At 39.7% G+C, this 22784-nt stretch overlaps 1 protein-coding gene across 4 annotated transcripts in view; it reads left to right on the top strand.

Moving 5' to 3' along the window:
* Positions 1-22784, top strand: part of PALD1 (phosphatase domain containing paladin 1) — a 127482-nt gene that overhangs the window by 67508 nt on the left and 37190 nt on the right. For 3 of the 4 annotated variants that reach the window (XM_026713536.2, XM_087932330.1, XM_026713537.2), the window contains exons 11-18: positions 5284-5379; positions 8749-8883; positions 9392-9508; positions 10750-10929; positions 12762-12959; positions 15134-15274; positions 18052-18123; positions 19459-19599. In XM_026713536.2, the coding sequence (XP_026569321.1) occupies positions 5284-5379; positions 8749-8883; positions 9392-9508; positions 10750-10929; positions 12762-12959; positions 15134-15274; positions 18052-18123; positions 19459-19599 (1080 nt within the window). Of the gene's footprint in view, positions 1-5283; positions 5380-8748; positions 8884-9391; positions 9509-10749; positions 10930-12761; positions 12960-15133; positions 15275-17613; positions 17936-18051; positions 18124-19458; positions 19600-22784 lie in introns of those variants that run through there. The other variant, XM_087932331.1, reaches the window with a different exon arrangement.

The raw sequence follows: 22784 nt of genomic DNA, 5'->3' as shown, positions 1-22784 counted from the left end.
CCATTGACTTCGTTGGTCAGGAGTGTCATGCCCTTGGTAGAGTCGGACACTGAGGGAGAGGAGGAACAGCTGACAGGGAATGGAGGTGTGGCTCCGGAGGTTGTGGAGGCGGCTGGGGAAGGGCAGAGACCAGCTGGGAAGTCAAGAGGAAGAACCAGGCCCATCCCTCTGCATCCTAGGACCTGCAGGGAGGAACGGAGAAGGCAATAACTTGGCTTATGAGAGAGGAAGCGGCCATGATCCCCCTCATTGGTTGCAGCTGGGGAGAATAGTATATAAGAGAGATGATTACAACACAGCGTTGCCAGAAGCAATGTGTGTTTTATTTTGGTCTGAAGTTAACTTGGTTGGCGTCCTTCTAACAGACTGTGCCTTGTTATCTCCTTGAAGTTGGTAATTACTTATCCTGTTCCATTGTGGAAATTTCATCATTGTAGTTTGTTTGGTTTTTTATTTCACCTCTATCTGCTCATTAAGTTCGGACTGTATTGCTTTCTTTTGAAGACAATTTTTGAGTATGTTTTATCTCCAGTGGAGAATTATTTAACAGTGGGGCCAAGTTGGAGACATCAAAGGACATTTATTTACGTTTTGGATTTTGTTACCTTTGTGTTACACTCCAGGTCATCACAAGGGGGTTGCAAAAAAGGAGTATGTGACCTGGGACACTGCAGTTGTCTCAAATGTGAGTCAGTTGCCAAGCATCCAAATTTTGATCACCTGACCCTAGGGATGCTGCAATGGTCATAAATGTGGAAAAACAGTCCTAGGTAACTTTTTGTTGTAACTTTGAACAGTCACTAAATGAACTGTTGTAAATCAAGGCCTACCTGTATCTGAAACTGGAGATTTATTACTGTGTCACAGAGAATGTGTGTTGCTTGTTTATAGAACATAGAATAATGGGGTTGGAAGGGACCTTGGAGGCTTTATATTCCAACTCCCTGCTCAAGCAGGAGACATTATATTGTTCCAGACAAGTGGCTATCCAGTCTTTTCCTGAAGACCTCCAACGATGGAATGACTTTGGTGAACTATTAGAAAATACAGACCTAGAAGGAGGAGATAAAACTCACATACCAACATTCATTGTAACAAGTCTCACAGCTACATCCTTTCTGAGTTTCTCCACACTAGCCCTTTACCCTTCTGAAGTAGGCAGGAATCCAAATGGTATCCCTTAACACAGAAGTCTCCAAACTTGGCAACTTTAAGTCTTGTGGACCTCAACTCCCAGGATTCCTCAGCCAGCCATGGTTGCCAAGGGCCCAAATTTTGATCACATGACTATGGGGGAATGCTGCAACAGCAGGGGTGGGATTCTACCAGTTTGCACCTCTTCGGTAGAACCGGTGGTTAACATTCTAAGCAAACATTCTAAGCAGTTTGGAGAACCAATTGTTAGAAAAAATTACTGGCCTAATCCTGTAAGGAAGGCAGCAAGGAAACATTCTGGTTTTGCTTACAGAAACTGCCTCTCCATTAACCCTTATTATATTCTTGGCAGGACTAGACTTCCTCTCTCAGGAACTTCTCTGGAGTATTTTCCCCTCCTTTACTGGTACTTTGCTTGTGTGAAGTGACCATTGAAAGTTACAATGGAACTGAAAAAAGTGACTTATGACCATTTTTCACACTTATGACTATAGCAGCATCCCCACAGTCATGAGAGACCAGGCGAGGAGATGCGTTCCTTGATGATATTGAGTTGGCCACGCTCAAGCCAATAACATGACCACCAAGCCACATCCACCCAGTCACATGACCACCAAGCCACACCCACCAACTAAGCCATGCCCATAGAACCAGTTGTTAAAAAATTTGAATCCCACCCCTGTTCAACGGTCATAAGTATGAAAAACAGTCGTAAGTATATTTTTTTCAGTTCTTTGTCGAACTTCAAATAGTCACTAAACAAATGGTTGTAAGTCAAGGACTACCTTTATTTGAAATTGCAGGAGCATTTTAGTAGATACCACCTTAAAATTACTGTAATGTGTGTATACTAAGAGCCATGGTGACTCATGGTTATGTAATGCTAACCCTCAAATTCAGAGATTCTCTTAAGAAAAATGATAAATTTGCTAATTATTTCAACTTGCCATTGTATTTATTGGCTTTGCTATATTCTGTGAAGCCTTTTGTGCACTTTGCTTTTCTTAGCCTACCTGTTGCTTTGTGATTTAGTGACTTGCACTTGATTACCCCAGATAAGCTGTTACTTTTATTGTATACCATGAATATTTCAGTCTGCCAATTGGTTTATTTTCTACTTTCGTTGGGAGTGAGAGAAGTGCTTTTCTGTTACAACATGTAGCATCATCAAACAGTGACAAAAAGACTGTGTAAAATTGAAAAAAAGGAAGCTAAAAAAGAGACATGTGGCTTTAATTCTTCTTTTAAAAGCATCTTCCCCCGCTCACCGTGCCTAAAGACATATAAACAGGATAGGCTATAAAATTCTTGAGGTGTAAAAGATGACTATAAACAAAGAACTGTTTGTCCTGAAAGCCAGAAAGTTTTCCACTGGATAAATGTTTATCCAGAATATCACAAAACTATTTTGAATTTCCAAGTGAACTCTTGAGAGTTGAAAATGTAAGATCCTTGCTCTTAATTGTTTTTTTTTATCACTGTTGTGATTTATTCTCCTTCCAAGGTATCATGCTTAAAATGGAATTGGGCCTCAGCCCCTGTGAACCACCTAGTTCTTTGCATGAGAAGGAAGTTGTAGAGTGACTCTTAAGCCCATCAGGAGAACTTTCTGTATCAGATAGCCCCTATGCCTTAGTTAGGTCTTTGTCTTGTTTTTTCTCTCTGGGTGTTTCAGTCTAATTTTATGGTATTGCAGGAGTCAGTAACACAATTCCACAAGGCACCAAGTTCCTGTGACATCCCTTTATGACATGCATAGAAAAGCTCCCTCCTCATTTAATACTTAAAAATGGCTGAAATAGCATGAGATTGCCAAGTTCTTCAAGACTTTGTTATTGCACAAGGTTGTTTGGGGAGAAGTTCTTTTGAAGATTTCATCATTCTTTTATAAAAAGTGTGATACCTTGTAAGTGGGATCTCTAATAGCAATAGCACTTAGACTTACATTCCACTTTACAGTGCTTTACAGCCCTCTCTAAGTGGTTTACAGAGTCAGCCTATTGCCCCCAACAATTTGGATCCTCATTTTACCCATCTCGGAAGGATAGAAGGCTGAGTCAACCTTGAGCCTGGTGAGATTTGAACTGCCAAATTGCAGGCAGCCAGCAGTTAGCAGAAGTTTCCCCCCTATTAAATTACCCAGGCCTCGTGCTCTGGAAAGGACACTCCAGCTTTGCATACCGCGTTGAAACAACACGGGAAGCGGCAGTTACCGGTTTCATAGCACGATACCATAGTCTCTTGAGACTGAAGGATGCCAATTCAATTCAAGTCATGATTCAATCATGATTTAAATCGGCTTGACTTAAATCAAATCCATTCTGTTCTGAGCAGTGGTTTTGTGAGAATAATTTAGCTTTTTCTCTTGAAGTGATTTTCAGGTTGCCCTCACAGCATGTAGTGTATATCTTCATCAGCTCTAAAAGATCACCCTTTGCAAGTCACTTTACTTATAAACACAGTTAATGTTTATATGAAACTCAAGCAGAGCAATAGCTCTTCTTAAACAATGGATTTTGTCATCCTTGTGGAAAGCAGCAGAACATATATATCTGTGACACATGGCAAGTCTCTAAGCCAAATGAGGACCGGCAGAATTCTTGTTCTTGTTACTTTCTGTGGCTGCAAAAATTGGAGCAAAATATCCAATACCTGGCACATCCCCACAATTTATTGTTAATGCTATCTTTATGTGATAGGTTGTACAGGTTATGGAAATTTGATGTATACCCAATGCAGTCTTTCTTTAATAAATAAAAGCAGGCTTTATAAAATATATAATTTATTCATATCTTTTCAATTCAGTTGTATGGAATGTGAAGGATGTTTGTTTTTGTTTTATTTTTATAGTTTTCTTATGTATAATATACACTGAAGATGGCATTTAATTTCGTTGTATGAGGTACAATGACAATAAAGTAAAGTAATAGTAATATCTAAATGTACGATAAGATCTCAGTAAATATCCTTTCAAGGAAAACCATAAAACATAAGCACTATTTATAAAACTCTGTTGCAGATCTCTGCATTTGAGAGCAATGAGATACTTGGATTTCTGCCATCACTATCATTTATTTTAACATGTGGGTGGAAATAGCCTGTGAAGGAAAATATTTCTAAGTACATTTCTTAAATCTTTTTGATAAATGACTTCAGGGTGGATTTTTCTTGGAGGATAACAAGTAAATATTAATTAAAGGCAATTATATAATTTAAGATTCCCATGGATCCTGGTCAAATTCTCTCTCTTTCAAAACCATGTGAAGCCTTTCTGTGTTTGTTCAAGGTCTGTTTTGTCCATAAAGACCCATACAGAGCCAATGTAATTTTTTTTAAAAAAAACTAGAGGTAGATCAGGATTATTTTATCTAAATTGTCACACAGTTTTGAAATTCATGGTATGGTATTAATAGAACATAATTGCTGAGCTTAGCTTATGTCACAGAAATTGACAGGAGGATACAGTTTGCAGTGGATAATGGAGACCATGATTGTGCTGTCATTGTTTCTTGGAAGGAAAATGGTGCTTTCCAAAGTTGAGTTACCCAAAGAATAGAGGTCTTTGGCAGATGTCTGCGTTAGAAAATCATGGTCTTAAACATGAATCCCCAATCTTGATTGGAATCTTCAAAAAACGGCCACTGAAAGATTCATTTATTCACAAGATGCCTGTCGCAGTGACATAACCATATACCGATTTGGTGGCAACTCCTTAGACCAAAATATGTTGTACTCCCCTTGGTATTTTCTTTTCCTAAGATCATGGAGGCTCAGTTAGATTTTCTAGAAATAAAACTTAAGCTGTATTTTTGGGGGGCTTGCTGATTATTTTTTAATTTTTAAATCATAGATATATATGTGTGTAATGTCATGATTTGAGTACTGCTTGATTGATATTCTTAATTTTTTTTCCAAAGATAGAGCGTGTTAGTTGTAGCATAGTTTTAAGTAATAATTTACATTGAGAGGCAAATTTACAAATTTGTTTGCAACTCTTTCTCTCAATATATGCATAAATATAGTTGGTTCATTGGAATAAGTTAGATGCTGAAAAGTGTATATTTTCAGCTTAGCAATCCCATAAGCCTTATGCTATTACCTGGATTGTTTCCTCTGTTTGTGTTGCAGAAGAACAGCACCAAAGAGCGTTTTCTTCAGAAGATGTTACAGAGACTTGAATGCTATTTCTTCTTGATTGCTTTCAATTATTACCTTCATGAACAGGTGAGCGCACTTCTATGAATCATCGTCTTGCAGTGTGCACTTCCCAATCCCTGCTACAGACAAGTGACACATAACAATCATGTTTGGCCATGTATGTCTCAAGGCTCCATCTTTTCCTTCATGGCTTATCAGGGTACAGTTCATATGTTCATACATAACTAAATTCCATCTTCCATTAACTCAATATCCAGTAAGGTTAATAGTGAGGGAAAAGGCACTTTCTTCTGACAACAGTAGAGAGTCACATCATGCTGACCCATGTTACAGTGTCTTATTCCATAGACTAGGCCAGTGATGGCTAATCTTTTCAGCACTGAGTGCCTAAAGTGCGCATGCATATCCCCAAAATGCAATGCGCACACATCCCTGCGCATGTGCCCTGCCCCGTGCATGCACCACACATATGCACACACATCCCTGTGCATGCACATGCATCTCCTACGCATGCACTCACCCCACACATGCATGCACACCCCATGTATATGCCCCGCCCTGTACATGCACCCCGCCCCCCCACATGCGCAGCAGAGACCCGAAGACCAGCTGGCCGGTGGGAGGTGCACATGCATGCGTGGTAGAGTTGAGCTGGGGTGACAACTCACGTGCCTGGAGAGAGGACTCTGTGTGTCACCTGTGGCACATGTGCCATAGGTTCGCCATCATGGGACTAGGCAGTACAACTGAAAAATCTTATGTGTCTCACTTATCAAATTTCAAGTCCATCCACCAGTTACTGTAAGTATATGCGGTAGACCTTTAGAAGTTTGATATCAGATAACTGAGCTCTGTCCTAAAGCATTTTACACAAATATTGCGATAAAAGCTGCATGCTCTACCAGTGAATTGATGTGAATAAAGAATTCCTTATCTTCTTTGATAGAGTGATAGCAAAACATTTTTCATAGCTGCTTTTTGATGGCAATCTCTTGGATCTTGATCTGTCAAATCAAATTATTATTGCCTTTTGTTGCCAGCATCATCACTCAAACAATGTTCAATCGTACTAAATTAAAATGTACGTAATGTTAAATATTTGGAGGCCTAATAAAAGAAAACTTGAGAACCAGTGACACACCTGCACTTAAGTGTGACAGTGTTGCCTGTGAAGTCATACAAAGAATTTGGGTACCAACAATAAGTGGATAATACCCATCAATGGTTCCCTTGGACATTAAAATCAAATGAGACAATGAAGCTGTTGGATTCATGTCTGGATTCTTCAATGGACTGGATAAAGAAAAAGAAGCTATGATTGAATCTTGATATGGTAGAGTTACTATGGATTGATTGCCTACAGCTCCAAGAATTTGGTTTAAAAAATCCAATTTTAGATGGGATTGCACTCCATCAAGATTAAACATGCATTAATGCTTGAGGTCCAAATGTTTGCATAACCATATGTGTATTTGACCAGATGCAAATGACTTATTGTTTTGGATAGGAATAGTCTTGTCATAGTAGGACATGTTCTTATACTCACAAGATTTTACAGGAGGCTATTCATAAAGTTGACCCACAAACTGGAGGTGATATAGTTTTTTTAGAGACAGTGTGTTTGTGTCACACCAGGTTTAAAGGAGCTGCAATGGCTACCTATACATTGTGTGTCAGACTTCAGGTTTTTAATAATGACAGTTAAGAACAGGGATCTCCAAACTTGGCAACTTTGGGATTTGTGGACTTCAATTCCCAGAATTCCCCAGCCAGCTGGCTGGAGAATTCTGGAAGTTGAAATCCACAAGTCTTAAAGTTGCCAACTTTGGAGTCCTCTGTTTAAGATCCTAAATGATTATGTATATACATGAACGTTAAGGTTAGCACGGCTTCTTGATGGAAGTATCTCAAAGTGTTTTCTCTGCTATGGTAGTCAGCCAGACTGATGTCAACATTTTTTTCTTTCTGCAGACAGTTGAAATTCTGGCTTTTTATTAAACTATCTCTATGATTAATTATTGTTCCTGAAAATCTGTGCCTCTCCACTACTAAATTGAGGTCACTACAATTTTATTCTTTTAATATCTTTTATTTTTAACATCTATTTAATGACTGTAAACGCCCTGAGTTTCTTGAGTTACGTGGGCTGTAAATAACACCTTAGCTATCATCTCTAAGAACTGAATCAACTTCTGAATAGGCTACTTGATGGAAATTTGCTTGGCTAAATCTAACTCAGTGCTTCCCTACTGGGTGTGTTGAAAACTTCAGAGTGCCATCTTGTGGCCTCTGACATGTTGCCTTTTTGTTGTTGTTTTGTTTGTTCTTTGCACTGGTGCTTGCTCCACGGAATATCTTCTCCCCTGAAATTTGTCAGGCAGCTTCTTGTCACATCTTCTAGATGCCCGTTAAATATTTCTCTTCAGCCAGGCTTTCCTGGTATAGAAGTTAGATGAATGGACATGAAGGAATGCTACCAGTATGTTTCCAGGTGCAATCCGTGATGTTGGTCTTCACCTTTAAAGCCCTTACATGGCTTGGGACCAGATTTCCTGAGTTATCACCTTTTCCCAAGAATCTCTAACCATCCAATTAGATCTAGCAGAATGGACAGCTGCAGATTTGTCAGCCAAAGAGTGTCAGCTGGCACGGACCAGAAGATGAGCTTTTTCCACTGTGACCCTTGCTCTATGGAACATCTTCCCTTTGGAGATCAGCCTGGCCCCAACCCCGTTAGCCATTTATAAGGTCCTAAATATCTGGCTATGTTAACAGCCTGAGGTGCTGCAGGGCCCCATTTCCTGGATGTATTGCTAACTGGCCAGGGGTGAGATTCAACCGGTGTTACTACCGGTTCGGTGACTACGTTTTGCGTGCACATACGCGCTTCGCACACACGCGTGTGTGTAAAAAACATTAAGCTGTGCCGCCCAGAGAGCTGAAAAGCGCAGCATGCAGGTGCACAGCACTTGAAAAGCCACTTTTCCCCAAAGCAGCTGAGGTTGAAAAAGCAGGAAATAAAGGACAGGTAAGCGCCCAGGAGGGTGGGTGGGCCAAACAGCAGCAAACACAGAACTGGTTCTGTGTCTGCTGCTCTTCAGAGCTACCAGTTCTATAGAACTGGGCAGAACCAGTAGCATTCTACCCCAGTAATTGGCCAAGTATCTCAGTTGCTTTGTATATTTGGTTTGGCTGTCTTTATTGTTTTCTGTTGTTTTAACTATAGCATATAATTTGAATTGCAATCAGAATCAGTGACTGAAATGGGAATTATAGTAACCAAAGGAAGGAAGGAAGGAAGGAAGGAAGGAATAAATGCACCTCTGTGGCCTGAAAACCAGATCTTTTGTTGAGTTGAAGTGATGACGAGTACAATTCTTGGGATCACCCCCTGTTCCTGAAATTGTCCTTTTCTGTTTTCTTCTGTGCTGGCAGTATCCCCTGGCTTTTGCTCTCAATTTCAGTCGATGGATCTGCAGGCACCCTGAGCTGTATAGACTTCAAGCCAACATGAATCTGTCAGAACTTACAATCACAGCGGAACACATAACTAAAGGAGTACGGGTCCTGGTGAGTGCCCTGTGTTGTATCTTCTTAAATCTTTGGATTTCTGTCTCAGTGTTCCTTTCACAGCCTCAGAGTCATTGTGTCAGATAGTTCAGTTAATAGACTATTATAGCAATATTCTTGTTGCTGAGGTTGAGTTTAGTTCAGAGCTAGGACTGTTTGTTTCTCTCAGTTGCCTTGAAATTAATTTGTAATCTTCTCTAAAGTCAGGTTCTTCAGATTCTCCCTTGCATTTATAAGAAAAGCAGTTTTGTTTTGTTTTTTAATGTAAAGGTTCAGCAAACTGCACATATAGCTTATTTCTTCCATTATTATTTGCAGCAAACACAGTAAGCTTGTGTATCTCAAAACAACAGGGTTTTTTCTTTCTTTTATGTAACCATAGTTATTGCTGTCCTTCCTTTGGAATTTGCATTGGATGAAAGAAAACTTTTCCACGATAGAAATAAAAAAAATGTTCAGTTTACACGTAACAATAAACAAAGGCTTCATAAGTTTATCACTGCTGTAGGTTGTGGATGAACGGTTTTCTCCAGATGTTCTTAGTACCATCAAAGACATGAATGTGGCCAACTTCCGGAGGGTTCCTAAAATGCCTGTGTATGGAATGGCTCAGCCGAACTCCAAGGTAAGTGTGGTTTCCAGAAAGAGATTGTTTTGGAACCAGTCAGTTCAAACCTGATTCCCAAACTGGAATTTAAACAAAAGCTATACTAATGCTTCTGGATTTTCCAATGTGGTACTTAACTGCAGCCAGCCTCCCTTCCACATAGGACCTGTATACTGCACAAGCCAGAAAGAGGGCTGAGAAAGGATCTATAGATCCTTCACATCCTGGACAAAATTTGTTTCAAGTCCTTCTCTCAGGACGTTGCTATGGGACATTGCATGCCAAAACAACCAGACACAAAGAGACACAAAGTTTTCCCCCCATGCCATCATTCTGCTAAACACCTCATTCCCACAGCACTGTCTTGTGTCTAAAGATATCTAACCATGTAGTAGGGCTGTATTGTTATTATCCTTTTCATCTTTCCTACTACCTTCTTCTAGTGGTATCTTACGATTTGCCACTTCCTGTTTGTATTTTATGATTTATGATTGTGTTATGATTTATGATCTATGACTTACCATTTTATTGTTTGTATGTACACTGAAAGCTTATGCACCAGAGACAAGTTCCTTGTGTGTCCAGCCACACTTGGCCAATAAAGAATTCTATTCTATTCTGTTCTGTTCTATTCTATTCTGTTCTATTCTATTCTATTCTATTCTATTCTATTCTATTCTATTCTATCCTATCCTATCCTATCCTATCCTATCCTATCCTATCCTATCCTATCCTACCCTAACCTAACCTATCCCATCCCATCCCATTCCACTCCAATTCCAATTCCAATTCCATTCCACTCCTAATGGAATCTAGCAGAATCAGTAATATATTGTAAAATAGAAGTTTTTTCATTGAAATACTTTTCTGTGATATTCCTTGAAAAGAATTGTGAGGGTTTTTTTTTGGAAAGTCATAATGTTTTCTTCCCCATTGACTTGGCCATTATCAGAATTCTCCATCCCATTGCCTGTCTCCGCTTTACCTCATATGGTCAAGGCCAAATATATTTTTCAACATCTCCATGCTTGTCTGCTCAGAGATTTCTTTTCCACTAACTTCACTTCAGAAACCCTTTTATCAAAGCTGATCTGAAAGAAGCTGCTGCTGAAGGGGTCTCAATAGTTCTTTGATTTATCCATTTGATTTATTTGTAATAACCTAAGGGATAGGAAGACACGACTTATCATCTGTTAGATCTTTGTAGATAATTTTTCTGGTTTTCCTTTTTAAGACACTGTGACTTTTCTTCTGTTTAGGCAATTGGGAATGTCTTGAACTACCTGACAGATGCAAAGAGGAAACATTCTCACATCTTATGGATTAATCTCCGTGAAGATATAGTTCTAGAAGAGAATGAACAAACGTATACCCTACGGGAAGCTGGCAATCTGGAACAGCAGATAACGGTACCTGTAGCATCATCAGAACAACTAGAGGTGAGACCTTGGATACTTGAACTTTCTGTTGATTCCTCTGCCTGTTTGTGCTACTAGTAAATTTCTTACTATCCACAGAGGTCTTGATAGCATATCCAGTGAGAATGAATTCAGTGTTGTGCTGTGGAGATGGTGCAGTGATGGAGAATGAGCTTTAGTAGGTAGGAGTGAGTCATCTTTCTTTGTGTTCTCCTGAAGTGAAAAAAAATGCACTTCCTTGCACTTAACTCTTCTGCAAGCAAAAGGCGGAAGAAAAATAATCCAAAATTACTGATTTTTCCTCTTCCACATTTTATAGTCTTAATCCATCAATTGGATGAGTTCCTTATTTAAAGCAGGTAAATGGGCTTGTGATGTTGACATAACCATTTTTCTCATGTCCATATGAGTGTATCTGTCACCATCAACAATGTTTTAAACCTAAAATGAACTGGAAAATGTTTTTCTATTTTTTGAATGGTTGCAGGATATGTTCTTCTCATACAATTTACTTATTTATGGCTAGTCCTCAGTTTACAACCACAATTGGAACCAGACTTTGCAGGAAAATCAGGGTTAGTCAAACGTTCCTTGACATGGGACGCAGAAGATACTTTTCTATTCTCCAATGGGAAAAAAGTCTTGTAAAATGCAATGTTTTTGGCAATAAGCGATTCAAGACAGGCATTGATTCCTGTAGACATAATAGGCAAAGTAATTTCTTCATGTCATGTAATTCTTCTTGGCCATAGCTGGGAGTGTGCCCTTTTATGCATTTACATATGACAACAACAGTCCAATTCAATTATTTTTACAAGGACCTTCATATAAAGTATGTTTCCAAAGTCTATAAACCCTGGTAAAGGTGTGGAAGGTGCATAGCATCACATGTTCAGGGAAAGAAAAGACAAAAATAGGTATTGTTAATACTTCCTTCTACTAAAGAGACATCAAGATGCTATGTAACAGACTTTGTTCCTAGTCTTTGTCTGGCTTATTTGCAAGGTCTGGTTGTTTTGTACTCACTGCTCATTGCAGTTTGAATGTTGAAATGATCAACGCATTATAAGATGAGGGCTTTTGTTTTCAAGATATTTTTCTGTAGAGTCTGATTTTGATTTGAGGCTTAGAAGAAGCGACTAAAGCAGTGGTTCTCAACCTTTCCTTCACCACCAACGGCTTTCAATACCTTTTGTGGTCACAGATCATGGCCACGAACCCCCAAGAATTAATTCAAGATTTAAATCATAACATTTCTTCAAGCTTTCGTGGGATCCCCCAGGATGACATTATGCCCCCCCTGGTTGAGAACCACCGAACTAAAACGCTCACTTAGCTGGATGATAAACCTTTGGCAATACTTAGTGCAACACTTTAACCACTGCATCACACTAGCATAGCAGAGACTGATAAAGAAAAAAAAAAGATTTTGATTTGTGTACATTTGAGGCATAATATGAGCTTTTGTTAGAAACACTAACTTTGTAGATGTACAGAGATTCTATATTGGACAGGAATGAGGCCTTTTTGCCTTGTAAAATTTTGCAGCGTTTTTCCCCTCAATTGGATTCTTTTCCCCATTAATGTATGAGTTGTAAAGATAAATTGCATTACATAAAATACCCAATCCGCCAGTTTCTTGTGTGAATAACTTGGTTTTCTGTTTGTGTGTATCGGTGTACTCTCTGACCTGGTTCCCTCGAGATGTGTTTCTATAATTCCTTTCCTGATGGAAAGATGAGCATTGTATTCCAAGCTACCTGGGGGGCATCGGGTGAGAGAAGATTAAACTTCTTGAAGATAGAACTGAAAAGAGATGAATAAACTCCCTTGTTTCTTTGACGCTGTTCCAGAAACTGGAATCTGTCTTGAAGAATGATCTGTTGAAATCCCAGAAACGGATTGAGGTTTATTTGGAACAGGAGAAGCAGACGAAAATGTTGAAATCCTGCTTAACCATGCAGGAGATATTTAACCAGCACAAAAGCAACTGCCAAGGGCTGGCCTACAAACGGATCCCAGTTCCAGATTTCTGTGGACCGAGGGAGAAGGTAAGCAAGCACCTTAGAAATACCACATCTGTTTCCCATTCTATATTTTAGCAGTTCTTGACATTGTTTGGGAGTATCTGTGTGTGTGTGTGTGAGAAGAGAGAGAGACAACGTTAAGCATAAATCTATATCTATAAAAGCAAAAAAAACCCTCATGCATCATCACAAAATCTCCAGAACCGTAAAGCCTACAAACTTGAGAAATTTGGCACGTATTATTACTCTTGGCTTCTAGTGCTCACTCAGAAAGGATTTTTTGAAACAACCATCAGAGCATTAGTATTTCATATATTGTTATTAACACGCTCTTATGCTAAGGAGTTCTACTCCCCCTCCCCACCTGAAAAGAAATCTGTTCCAAATGCAAAACACAAGCAGAGGAGAGGAGTTTCAATTTCACAGCAGCAAGCAGCTTTAGTGCAGAACTGTTGAGCCCAGGCTCCTTGCTGTCTCCTTGCTCACACAGCAAATACTCTTTCAGTTTCCAAACAGCCCTCAACTCTCACACACTGACAGGACACTAGCCAGATGAATACTGATGGATGCTGGTAGGCAGGAGCACAATTTTTTTCCCTTATTTTCCTCCCCCAAAATTAAGTCTGACCACATTGTTTCGTAGTGAAGCATCAAGCTAGTGCTATACAAACAGAATCAGACATGACTACTGCAGTTAGCAGTATAATCACTTCACAGTCTTCTGTTGTTGCTTAGTGCTTACTTAGTTACCCCAAAAAGATGGGTCCTGTGTGTTTTATTTGAAAATTGCTAGTGTGTCCATTTTTAATTTAACACTTGAGTACGTTTATCTCACTTCAGTAACTTCAGTCCAAATTTTGATTGTGAAACTTCAGCCGGTGCCGCTTCTTGTTTAAGTAACCCATCTTAAGTAGGTAGGAAGTTTTAAGAAGGTGGCCTAATTTGAAGGAAATTGAATGCCCTGCAATTCAATAATCAAGAGTCAAGAGAAGCTTAGTATATGTGCAACCCATCATTTATTATAATGGTCATTGACAATTGAGATAATTTTATGTCCTATAAAAATAAATTGAAGGGGCTGCTTTGAGATGATTAACAAATGATCGTTAATTGAAATTATATATCCACCAATATCTGTGTGATCTTATACAAACAGATACGAATGATAATATTTCAGAATAGGAAATATTATTTGAAATATAATATGAAATATTGTAGTATATAGTATTATATGTACATATACCTACCTACCTATCTACACACATACACACATAGTTTCCCCCAAAATACGACTTACTCAGAAAGTAAATCCTAGCTTGATTTTTTTTTTATACGTGAGCCCAATATAAGCCCTACCCTCTCCAAATAAGCCCTAATTAACACCCCACCCACTCCAGGGTGCACAGATAAAAATTAAGCTAGGATGGGGGTGGTGGAGCTGCCCTACTACCTATCTTTAAATAGTTGCAGCCAGGCCTCGCAAACCTCAGTCCATTTCTTCTATAGCCAGCAAGACTTTTCTGAAGGCCTCTGTGGCCAATAACAGAGCTCCAAATCAATCCGGAGCTCTGTAGAGGCCTTTCCTAAAGACCTTTGTAGCTGATAAAAGAGCTCCCGAAGGCCTCTGATAGTGAAAAGGAGGCCGGGGGGTGACGTGTGTAAGTGAAGTGAGTCAGTGGATGACATTCCCTCCCTCCAAAAATAAGACCTTGTCGCCTTTTTTGGGTGGCAAAAAATATAAGACAGGGTCTTATTTTCAGGGAAACGTGTGTGTGTGTGAGAGAGAGAGAAAGAGAGAGAAATAACTATTCTAAAATATTTCAGAATAGGAACAGACTATTTCTTAATAACTGGGATCTATGCACATCATTTATACCCTAGGTCAAGTTTTAAAGAACATGTACAATCAATCAATAATTACAGGTAGTCAATTTATCATCGTTACTGAGACCAGAAATATGGTCACAAGTCATTATAGCCAGAAGTCAAGCATTCATATGACCAGAAGTAATTTTCTAACTTTTTCCGTCATTAAGTTGAAAATATTCATTTGAATGGGTGTTTTTTGAAGGGAAACTGGCAAAAAAAACATCAAACTCTTCCATTTAAGTGGTTTGGAAGTTAACATTTTGTTATTTTGCCACCTGAGAATTAAAAAGAGTAATTTTCTCATGACATCTTTGGTTTGTTGTCCCTAGGATTTTGATCAGATGCTGGAAGCCATGAAAGGTGCGCTGGCGGAAGACTTACACACAGCCTTCGTGTTCAACTGTCACAGTGGCAGAGGAAGAACTACAACAGCCATGGTTATGGCTGTCCTCATACTTTGGCATTTCAATGTATGTGCTCCTTTGGAGAGGCATGGGCTGAACAGTCTAGAGTTATGTAGAAAGTGGGACCTCGTATCTCGAATGAAATCCTACTGCAGAGGGTATCAAAACCCACTTTATTTCAAAGCTGGGTCGGGTTTTAATCTTTCACACTACTTTGGGAGCTGCATATCTGGAAGGGAAGGAAATAAAATAAAGTGTGATATTAATTTCTCCAGATGTTGGCAGTCTTTGTAGTCCCCTCTGAGGAGCTCTGTAGCAAGGTCTTCCTAATCTTTCTAAATTCATATTTACCTCTTCATCATCCATTTAAAAAAGCTTTTCATGTTTGCAACACAAGACAATTCTCCAAAAGAGACACCTTATCTTAGTTCTGATTATATTGCTCCATGTTGAAATATGATGGCTTCCTTTTTGTTCAGAGTATTGCAGCGTAAATTCAGCGCCCGAAAAGTAAACACAGATGGCTGAGGCTTCTTTTAACTTCTTTATAAACAGATAAAGTAAATTTTACAATACCACTTGTAGATTTCTCCAACATGGAGCAAACTGAAACAGAAGCAGACATGTTACGGGTTCAGAGCAAAACAGCAACTCAGGAGCTCAGAAACAGACATCAGTTTCACTTTAGTTCAGCAGGCAAGCAAGACAAACATCAGAGGAGAGAAGCAGTTTCATCTTCAATAGACAGACTCAGAGCTTAACATAGCTTCAGAGCTGCAGAGCTTAATATAGAGCCACGCCTAGGCTACTTCTAGTTTCAGTTTCCAAACAGTCCTCATTGGTTGACTTAGTTGCTGTTCATTGGCTGACCCTGTTACTATGCTGTATTCCAGTTCATGAATATACTCTGACACTTTTCTGGTCGAACAGGGGAACTATTTCTTTTTTAAAAAGCAATGTGGATATGTGTGCTCATTTGTAATGTTTTGGACCATGATTTTAATATAAATATTCCAAGATGGGCTAAATCAAAGCAGGGTTGTCCAGACCTTTCCCAGGAATTTGAGCTCTGTAAAAATGTCCAGGGTGGTCTTCAGTGAGAAATGAATAACAGAGGTCCATAGAAAACAGCTCACTCAGCTCTGACCAGAAGACAATTTGAGCTATTTCTTTTTTTCAGAATGAATGCTTGCTTATTGTAGGATAAAAGTATTTATTCTATTTAGTCTATTATCATGTCAATTCTTTCTTTCAAAATGTCAGAGCCAAGCTGAAGGCAGTTTTCTTTATTATGGCAGTTGGAATTTGGTCAACCTTGTCTTGTTGCTTCGTCCTAACTTAGCAAACTGTGGCTAATTTGCTAACAGTTTGGCAGTAAGCCAGTTTCGATCCCTAGATTATAAGCCTGATTTATTTGGAAGTTGGGCAGCCTATTGAATTGCCCATAATCAGAAAAAATAGTGGCTATATTTCTACACCGAATTATTCCCATTCTTTCTGCCATTTACAAACTAAAACAAGGCTCTTCAAACTTGGCAAGTTTAAAACTTGTGGACTTCAACCCTCAGAATGAGCTAACTATGACTGGAGGAGGAATTCTGCGAGTTGAAGTCCACAAGTCTTAAAGCTGTCAAGTTTGAAGACCCCTGAACTAAAACGTCACCAGTCCTTCAGTGCACCATTAATAGTACACTTTCAGCCATGCCATTATTCTAAAAGTTGTTCTTGTGTCAAACAACATATCCTAATGACAGGTGTCCTTACTGACAATGGTTTGAATCATCAGGTTGGCCCAAGGACAAAAAATTGGACGGATTCTAAAACTAGGCCAAAGGAAAAGGAGAGAAGAAAGAACACAGTTTGCTACAGATTGAAGAAGCATTCTTTGCTGGGTGAAACTTTCCTCCAAACTTTGCCATGTGCAAAGATTGTTTTAGAAAACAATCCAGAATCCTGTGTTGTGCTGTGGGGTTCTTTGGTGGAGAGCGGGATGTAAAATGTTGCTTCTTCCTCTGTGTTTGGTTCTTGAGTCAGTCTTGACTCTGATGACTGCCTAGATGTGTCCCTGTAGTTTTTTTGGAAATCTTTTTGGAAGTGATTTGCCATTGCCTGCTTCCTAAGGGCAGAGAGAAGATGATTGGCTCATGTTCACCCAGCTGGCTCTGTGCCTCAGGTAGCGCTAGATTTTAGGATTGCCTGGTCTCTTAATTCAGTGCTTTAACCAATACACTGGACCGGATCTCTAGAAAATGGTTTGCCGGTGATCGAAAAGCTTTTTGAAAGCTGCAAGATGTAGTGGTTTACAAAATAATACACTTGTTACCAATCTGCACAGAGAGAAAAGAAGCACCCCAAAATTGTTGGCAATCCTTGTTTTAGTGTATTTCTTAGGTTGCATATTCCAGGGATATCAAACTGGATTTATTCAAGGGCTGGATGAGCATGGTAGTTCTCTGCGGACCAGCCAGGAGGACGACGAGGATGAGATGGACATCTCCTGCAACACCCTGCCGGCCAAAACGGGGCACCGGTGGGGGGCTGCATGCGTCCCTCCTGTGCCCCGTTTTCGGCCTGGACAGCCTCCTGCAGCACTCTGCTGACCAAAACAGAGTGCTTCAGGAGGCCGCGCAGGCCAAAAACAGGGCACGGGGCCTTTGTGTGCGCTCCCCCCACCTCTGCACCTTGCTTTGGCAGTCAGAGACACCAACGGCTGGTCCTTTGCTATTTCCAGGATCTGGCCTGTGGGCCTTGAGCTTGACAACCCTGATATATGCCAACCCTTTAAACCCTTTTAGCTTTTCCATAGCTTTAAAATTGAGGCTAAGCTTGTTTTGTTGCTGCAGGGAATCCCTGAGATCATGGAGGATGAGATTGTGAGTGTGCCTGATGCCAAGTACACAAAAGGAGAATTTGAGGTTGGTGTCTTCTAATGCATGCTTTGTATTTTCTTAATGTAATGCTTTTCCAGCAGGGAACCTTCACGTTCATAAATAAATTCACAGACTGAGTTTGAATTCCATGCCAACCCTGCTGTGTGTGATTTATTCAATAAAATGTATTTTAATTTAGCAGTGGGAGTATATGCATGGAACAGAAGCCACCTTGAACAGCTTTGAACACAAGAGCCCAACCTGAAATGTTACATTGACATGAGTTCTAAACTGGCTGTGTTCTGATCGGCCAAAATTAAAAATATTTTAAGCATTCTAACCAGTTTTTACATAGGTTTTGCTATGCTACTTTCATAGTGACATCCTATAAGTAGATTTGTACAATTCCTTTTTAAGGCAGTTATGGGTGGTTCACATCTAAATGTAGTGGCCAGTTGCAAGGAAGGAAGGAAGGAAGGAGAGGGAAGGAGAGGGAAGGAAGGAAGGAAGGAAGGAAGGAAGGAGAGGGAAGGAAGGAAGGAAGGAAGGTAGGAAGGTAGGAAGGAAGGTAGGAAGGAAGGAGAGGGAAGGAAAGTGCTTTTAAATGATGAATAACATTAACACCACAGCAAAAGATAAGAGCAGTTAGAGAGGGTACTCAAGCAAAGCTTAGCAAGTTAGCCAAACTATATATCTTTTTGATTTTTTTGTGTGTGCATCCTAATGCTCAGAACGAGATAATGAACAAAATGTGCACAAAGCCAAGAAGATGAATTACACTAATAGCAGGCTAAAAGTCTTTCTGTTGACACATTAAGAGCAACGCTTTGAATTATTTGTTTGAGAAGCCAAACTTGGTCTTCTCATGGCAATTCAGCCAAAAAGACTCCTAATATCTAATAACTAAAATGTGGCTTCCAACTATCTTCCCTTTTGTGCTTAACGTTTTCATTTGAGCTGCCCAAGGTAAATCCGTAACAGCAGGGACAGAGTTGATTCCAGCAACTCTACTAATCAGGCTGGAAAAACTTTGACAAGAAGCAAACACAGCCACTAACCAGATAATAACAAGATGCTGGTCGCACACCGAACAGGACAGCTCTGCTAGTTGGGGGATTATGGGTGTTGAAGTCCATGTCTCTTAAAGCTGCCAAAGTTGAAGAAACACTGTGATATCCATCTTAGGGCTTCTTTAAGTTGTTTTTTAAAAAAAAACGATGCAAGGAAGATATCTAAGCTTTGCCTTCATAGACAAACTGTGTTTCTTACATCTGTAGGGAGATGTTTTCTGTACTAAGTGTTTAGTCGCTGTGTGAGAAAAGAGACTCCAGAAGGAAAAAGCTTCATAATCAGCTCTATGGTTTGTTTTTAATCTGCCAGGTGGTGATGAAAGTGCTTCAGATATTGCCAGAGGGACACCGGATGAAGAAGGAGGTCGACATGGCATTGGACACAGTGAGCGAAACGATGACACCTATGCACTATCACCTGAGAGAAATCATCATTAGTACTTACAGACAGGTAAGGTTGACCTCAGAGAGAAGAACAAAGACAAACAAACAAATTACTGGATGTATTTTATGAAGTTCTGCTCATTTCTGGTCCACTCTGCTGTTAAGACCAATAAGTAGGTGTGGGTGTGATGTGGTTTTAGTCACCCATGTAAAATTGAAATGTCTTGGAGTTAGTGGTGGGATTCCACATTTTTTCCTACTGGTTGGTTTCTTTCTTTCTTTCTTTCTTTCTTTCTTTCTTTCTTTCTTTCTTTCTTTCTTTCTTTCTTTCTTTCTTTCTTTCTTTCCTTCCTTCCTTCCTTCCTTCCTTCCTTCCTTCCTTCCTTCCTTCCTTCCTTCCTTCCTTCCTTCTTTCCTTCCTTCCTTCCTTCCTTCTTTCTTTTTATTGTGCTTTTTCACTTTTACATATCTCAATTTATTTTTTTATTTTATTAGGTTTGTCAATTGCTTACAAGATAATAGGTATAAGTAAAACATAGTTATGAATACATGGATACATATAAGAAAAATAAAAGAAACAATAGGACAGGGACAGTAATCACGCTGGTGCGTTTATGCATTCCCCTTACAGACCTCTTAGGAAAGGGGTGAGGTCAATAATAGAAAGTCTAAGGTTAAAGTTTTTGGGGTTTGGGGAAGAAACCACAAAGTCAGGTAGAATATTCCAGACATTGACCACTCTCTTGCTGAAGTCGTAATTCCTGCAGTCAAGTTTGGTGCGATTAACCTTGAGTTTGTATCTATTGTTTGCTCTTGTATTGTTATGGTTGAAGCTGAAATATTCATTGACAGGTAGGACATTGCAATGTATGATTTTATATACTACACTTAGATCGGATCGAAGGTGGTGTAGTTCTGGTTTTCTAGGTCTAGAATTTCAAGTCTGGTGGCCTAAGGTATTCTGCAACGAGTAGAGGAGTGGAGAACTCTTCTTGTGAAATATTTCTGTACTTTCTCAACTGTGTTAATATCAGATACGTAATGTGGGTTCCAGATTGATGAGCTGTATTCGAGTCTTGGTCTAGCAAATGTTTTGTATGCTCTAGTTAGTAGTGTAATATTACCAGAGAAAAAGCTACGTAAGATTAGGTTAACAACTCTTAACGCCTTTTTGGCTATGTAGTTACAGTGGGCTCTCGCACTTAGATCATTAGAGATGAGTACTCCAAGATCTTTGACAGGATTTGGATCATCAGCAAGGTCTTGACTATTCAGCCTGTATTTTATTTTCTGTTTTTTTTTTTGCCAATATGTAAGACAGAGAATTTATTTGTTGAGATTTGAAGTTGCCATTTGTTTGACCATCTTGATACATAGTCGAGGTCTTTTTGAAGGGTAGCAGTATTGTCTGTGGTGTTGAATAGCTTTACATCGTCAGTGAAGAGAACGCAGTTGCTCTTAATATGATCTCAGAGGTCGTTTATGTAGAGTATGAAGAGAGTTGGTCCTAACCGAAAGAAAGAAGATCTTCGGAGACAATTGGTTCGGTATCAGCTGCTCTTCGGAGCTACCAGTTCTGTAGAACCGGGCCGAACCGGTAGAATCCCACCCCTGGTTCAGCCCTTGAGGTTGTTATCCATAACTGAAATTGTTAATGTTTCCCTCAGTTATTTCTTCTGAACTGTTTTACATATGTTAAATGAATATGAGGGTAATATACAATTGTAGTGTTCTCTTTTCCAAGTTTTGAACCATTTATTTTCTCCATTATTCTGTTTTATATAGAGAGCCAGTTTGCTTTAAGGCACCAGGCTAGAAACCAGGGGACTCTCAATTCTAGTCCGACCTTTGGCATGAAAGCTGATTTGGCATCTTTGGGCCAATCACACACTCTCACTCCATGACATCAGGTTTGGGCGACAAGCTGATTGGCTAATTTCTGTCGCAACCAATGGATCAACACTCAGTTGGTCTGAAAAAAAAAGCAGACCCTGCATGTGTGAATGCCAACTGCAACCTTCCCAGCCAGCTTTCCACAAGCAAAGTCAATAGGGCAGGAGTGTCAAACTTAAGGCTGCGGGATGCTTAGATCTGGCCTGTGGGACCACCCTGGAAACAGAAAAGGACCGGCCCCCAGAGCCTCTGCCAGCGAAAATGGAGCTCCGTTTCACAGCAGAGGGTTGCAGGAGGATGTCACAGCCGAAAATGGAGCTCGGGAGCCCATTTTCTCTGGCAGAGCACTCGGGCCACCACAGGTAACCCCGACACAAGTGACATACAGCTGGCTAAGCCCATGTTGGCCACGGCCACCCTAACCCCCACCTGAGTGACTGGATGTGGCCCTCAATGAAATCGAGTTTGAACCCCTGCAATAGGGGTTACCAGATTTTCTTAATGATGGCATGATCCACTTAACATCCATGGGGGGGAAATCGTAAAATTAGGTGCAGTTTACTTTACAGCCACCTTGCTTAGCCACAGAACTTCTGGTCCCAACGATGGTTGTAATTCAAGGACTCCCTATAATGCTCAACTTTATATACGTTTCCTATTCCTTTAATTTTATTCAAGAAATCTTTTCTTCTCCCCTTTTGACTGTTATCTGACTCTTCTTGTATGTTTTTTAATGGAAATCAGTGTTCAGTTGGACGCATTTTCCGCCGTCACTCTTTGTCTTTTCCTTCAATGTACAGTAGTTTCAGTGTAAAAGGTGGCCAACCATTTATATATTTCTGTGGCCTTGTCTACATCTGTAGTATAAGCTGTATGTAATGTGTGGGAAATACCACTAGATGTCAGGTTGGAATGCCAATATTTTCCTCGTGGATACAAAGTCAGGGCAGGACATTGAAAACGTTGTTTTAAATCCAATTGTTACCGCGTCTGAATCTTGCCTATCCTGGTCAGAAAGGCGCAATTATTTTTAATACACCCCATTTCATCAAGAAGGCACATATGATATTATTTGTTCCTGGCTACTATTTTAATTAACTTCATTTTGATTCTGTATTCTGGCTTTATTTTGCCAGAATAATATGGTAAGCCACTTTATTGCACATATTCTGTAAGACCAGTTGGTTACAAGTTGTCAGATAAATTGGATTGGTGGATGAATTGGTGGATCTTTTTTTCATTGACCTCGCATGAACCCTGTTCCATATTATGTTTTGGAAAAAAAGAAAGCTGAAATTTTCCAAAATAGCAAACATGTTCCTCGTAAGCCTTCATGGGAAATTATCAGGTATTCTCTGC

Source organism: Pseudonaja textilis, chromosome 4 (assembly GCF_049901715.1).
Source record: "Pseudonaja textilis isolate UNSWEBS1 chromosome 4, rPseTex1.2, whole genome shotgun sequence".
Lineage (NCBI taxonomy): Eukaryota > Metazoa > Chordata > Lepidosauria > Squamata > Elapidae > Pseudonaja > Pseudonaja textilis.
This window is presented reverse-complemented; position numbering and strand designations above follow the sequence as displayed.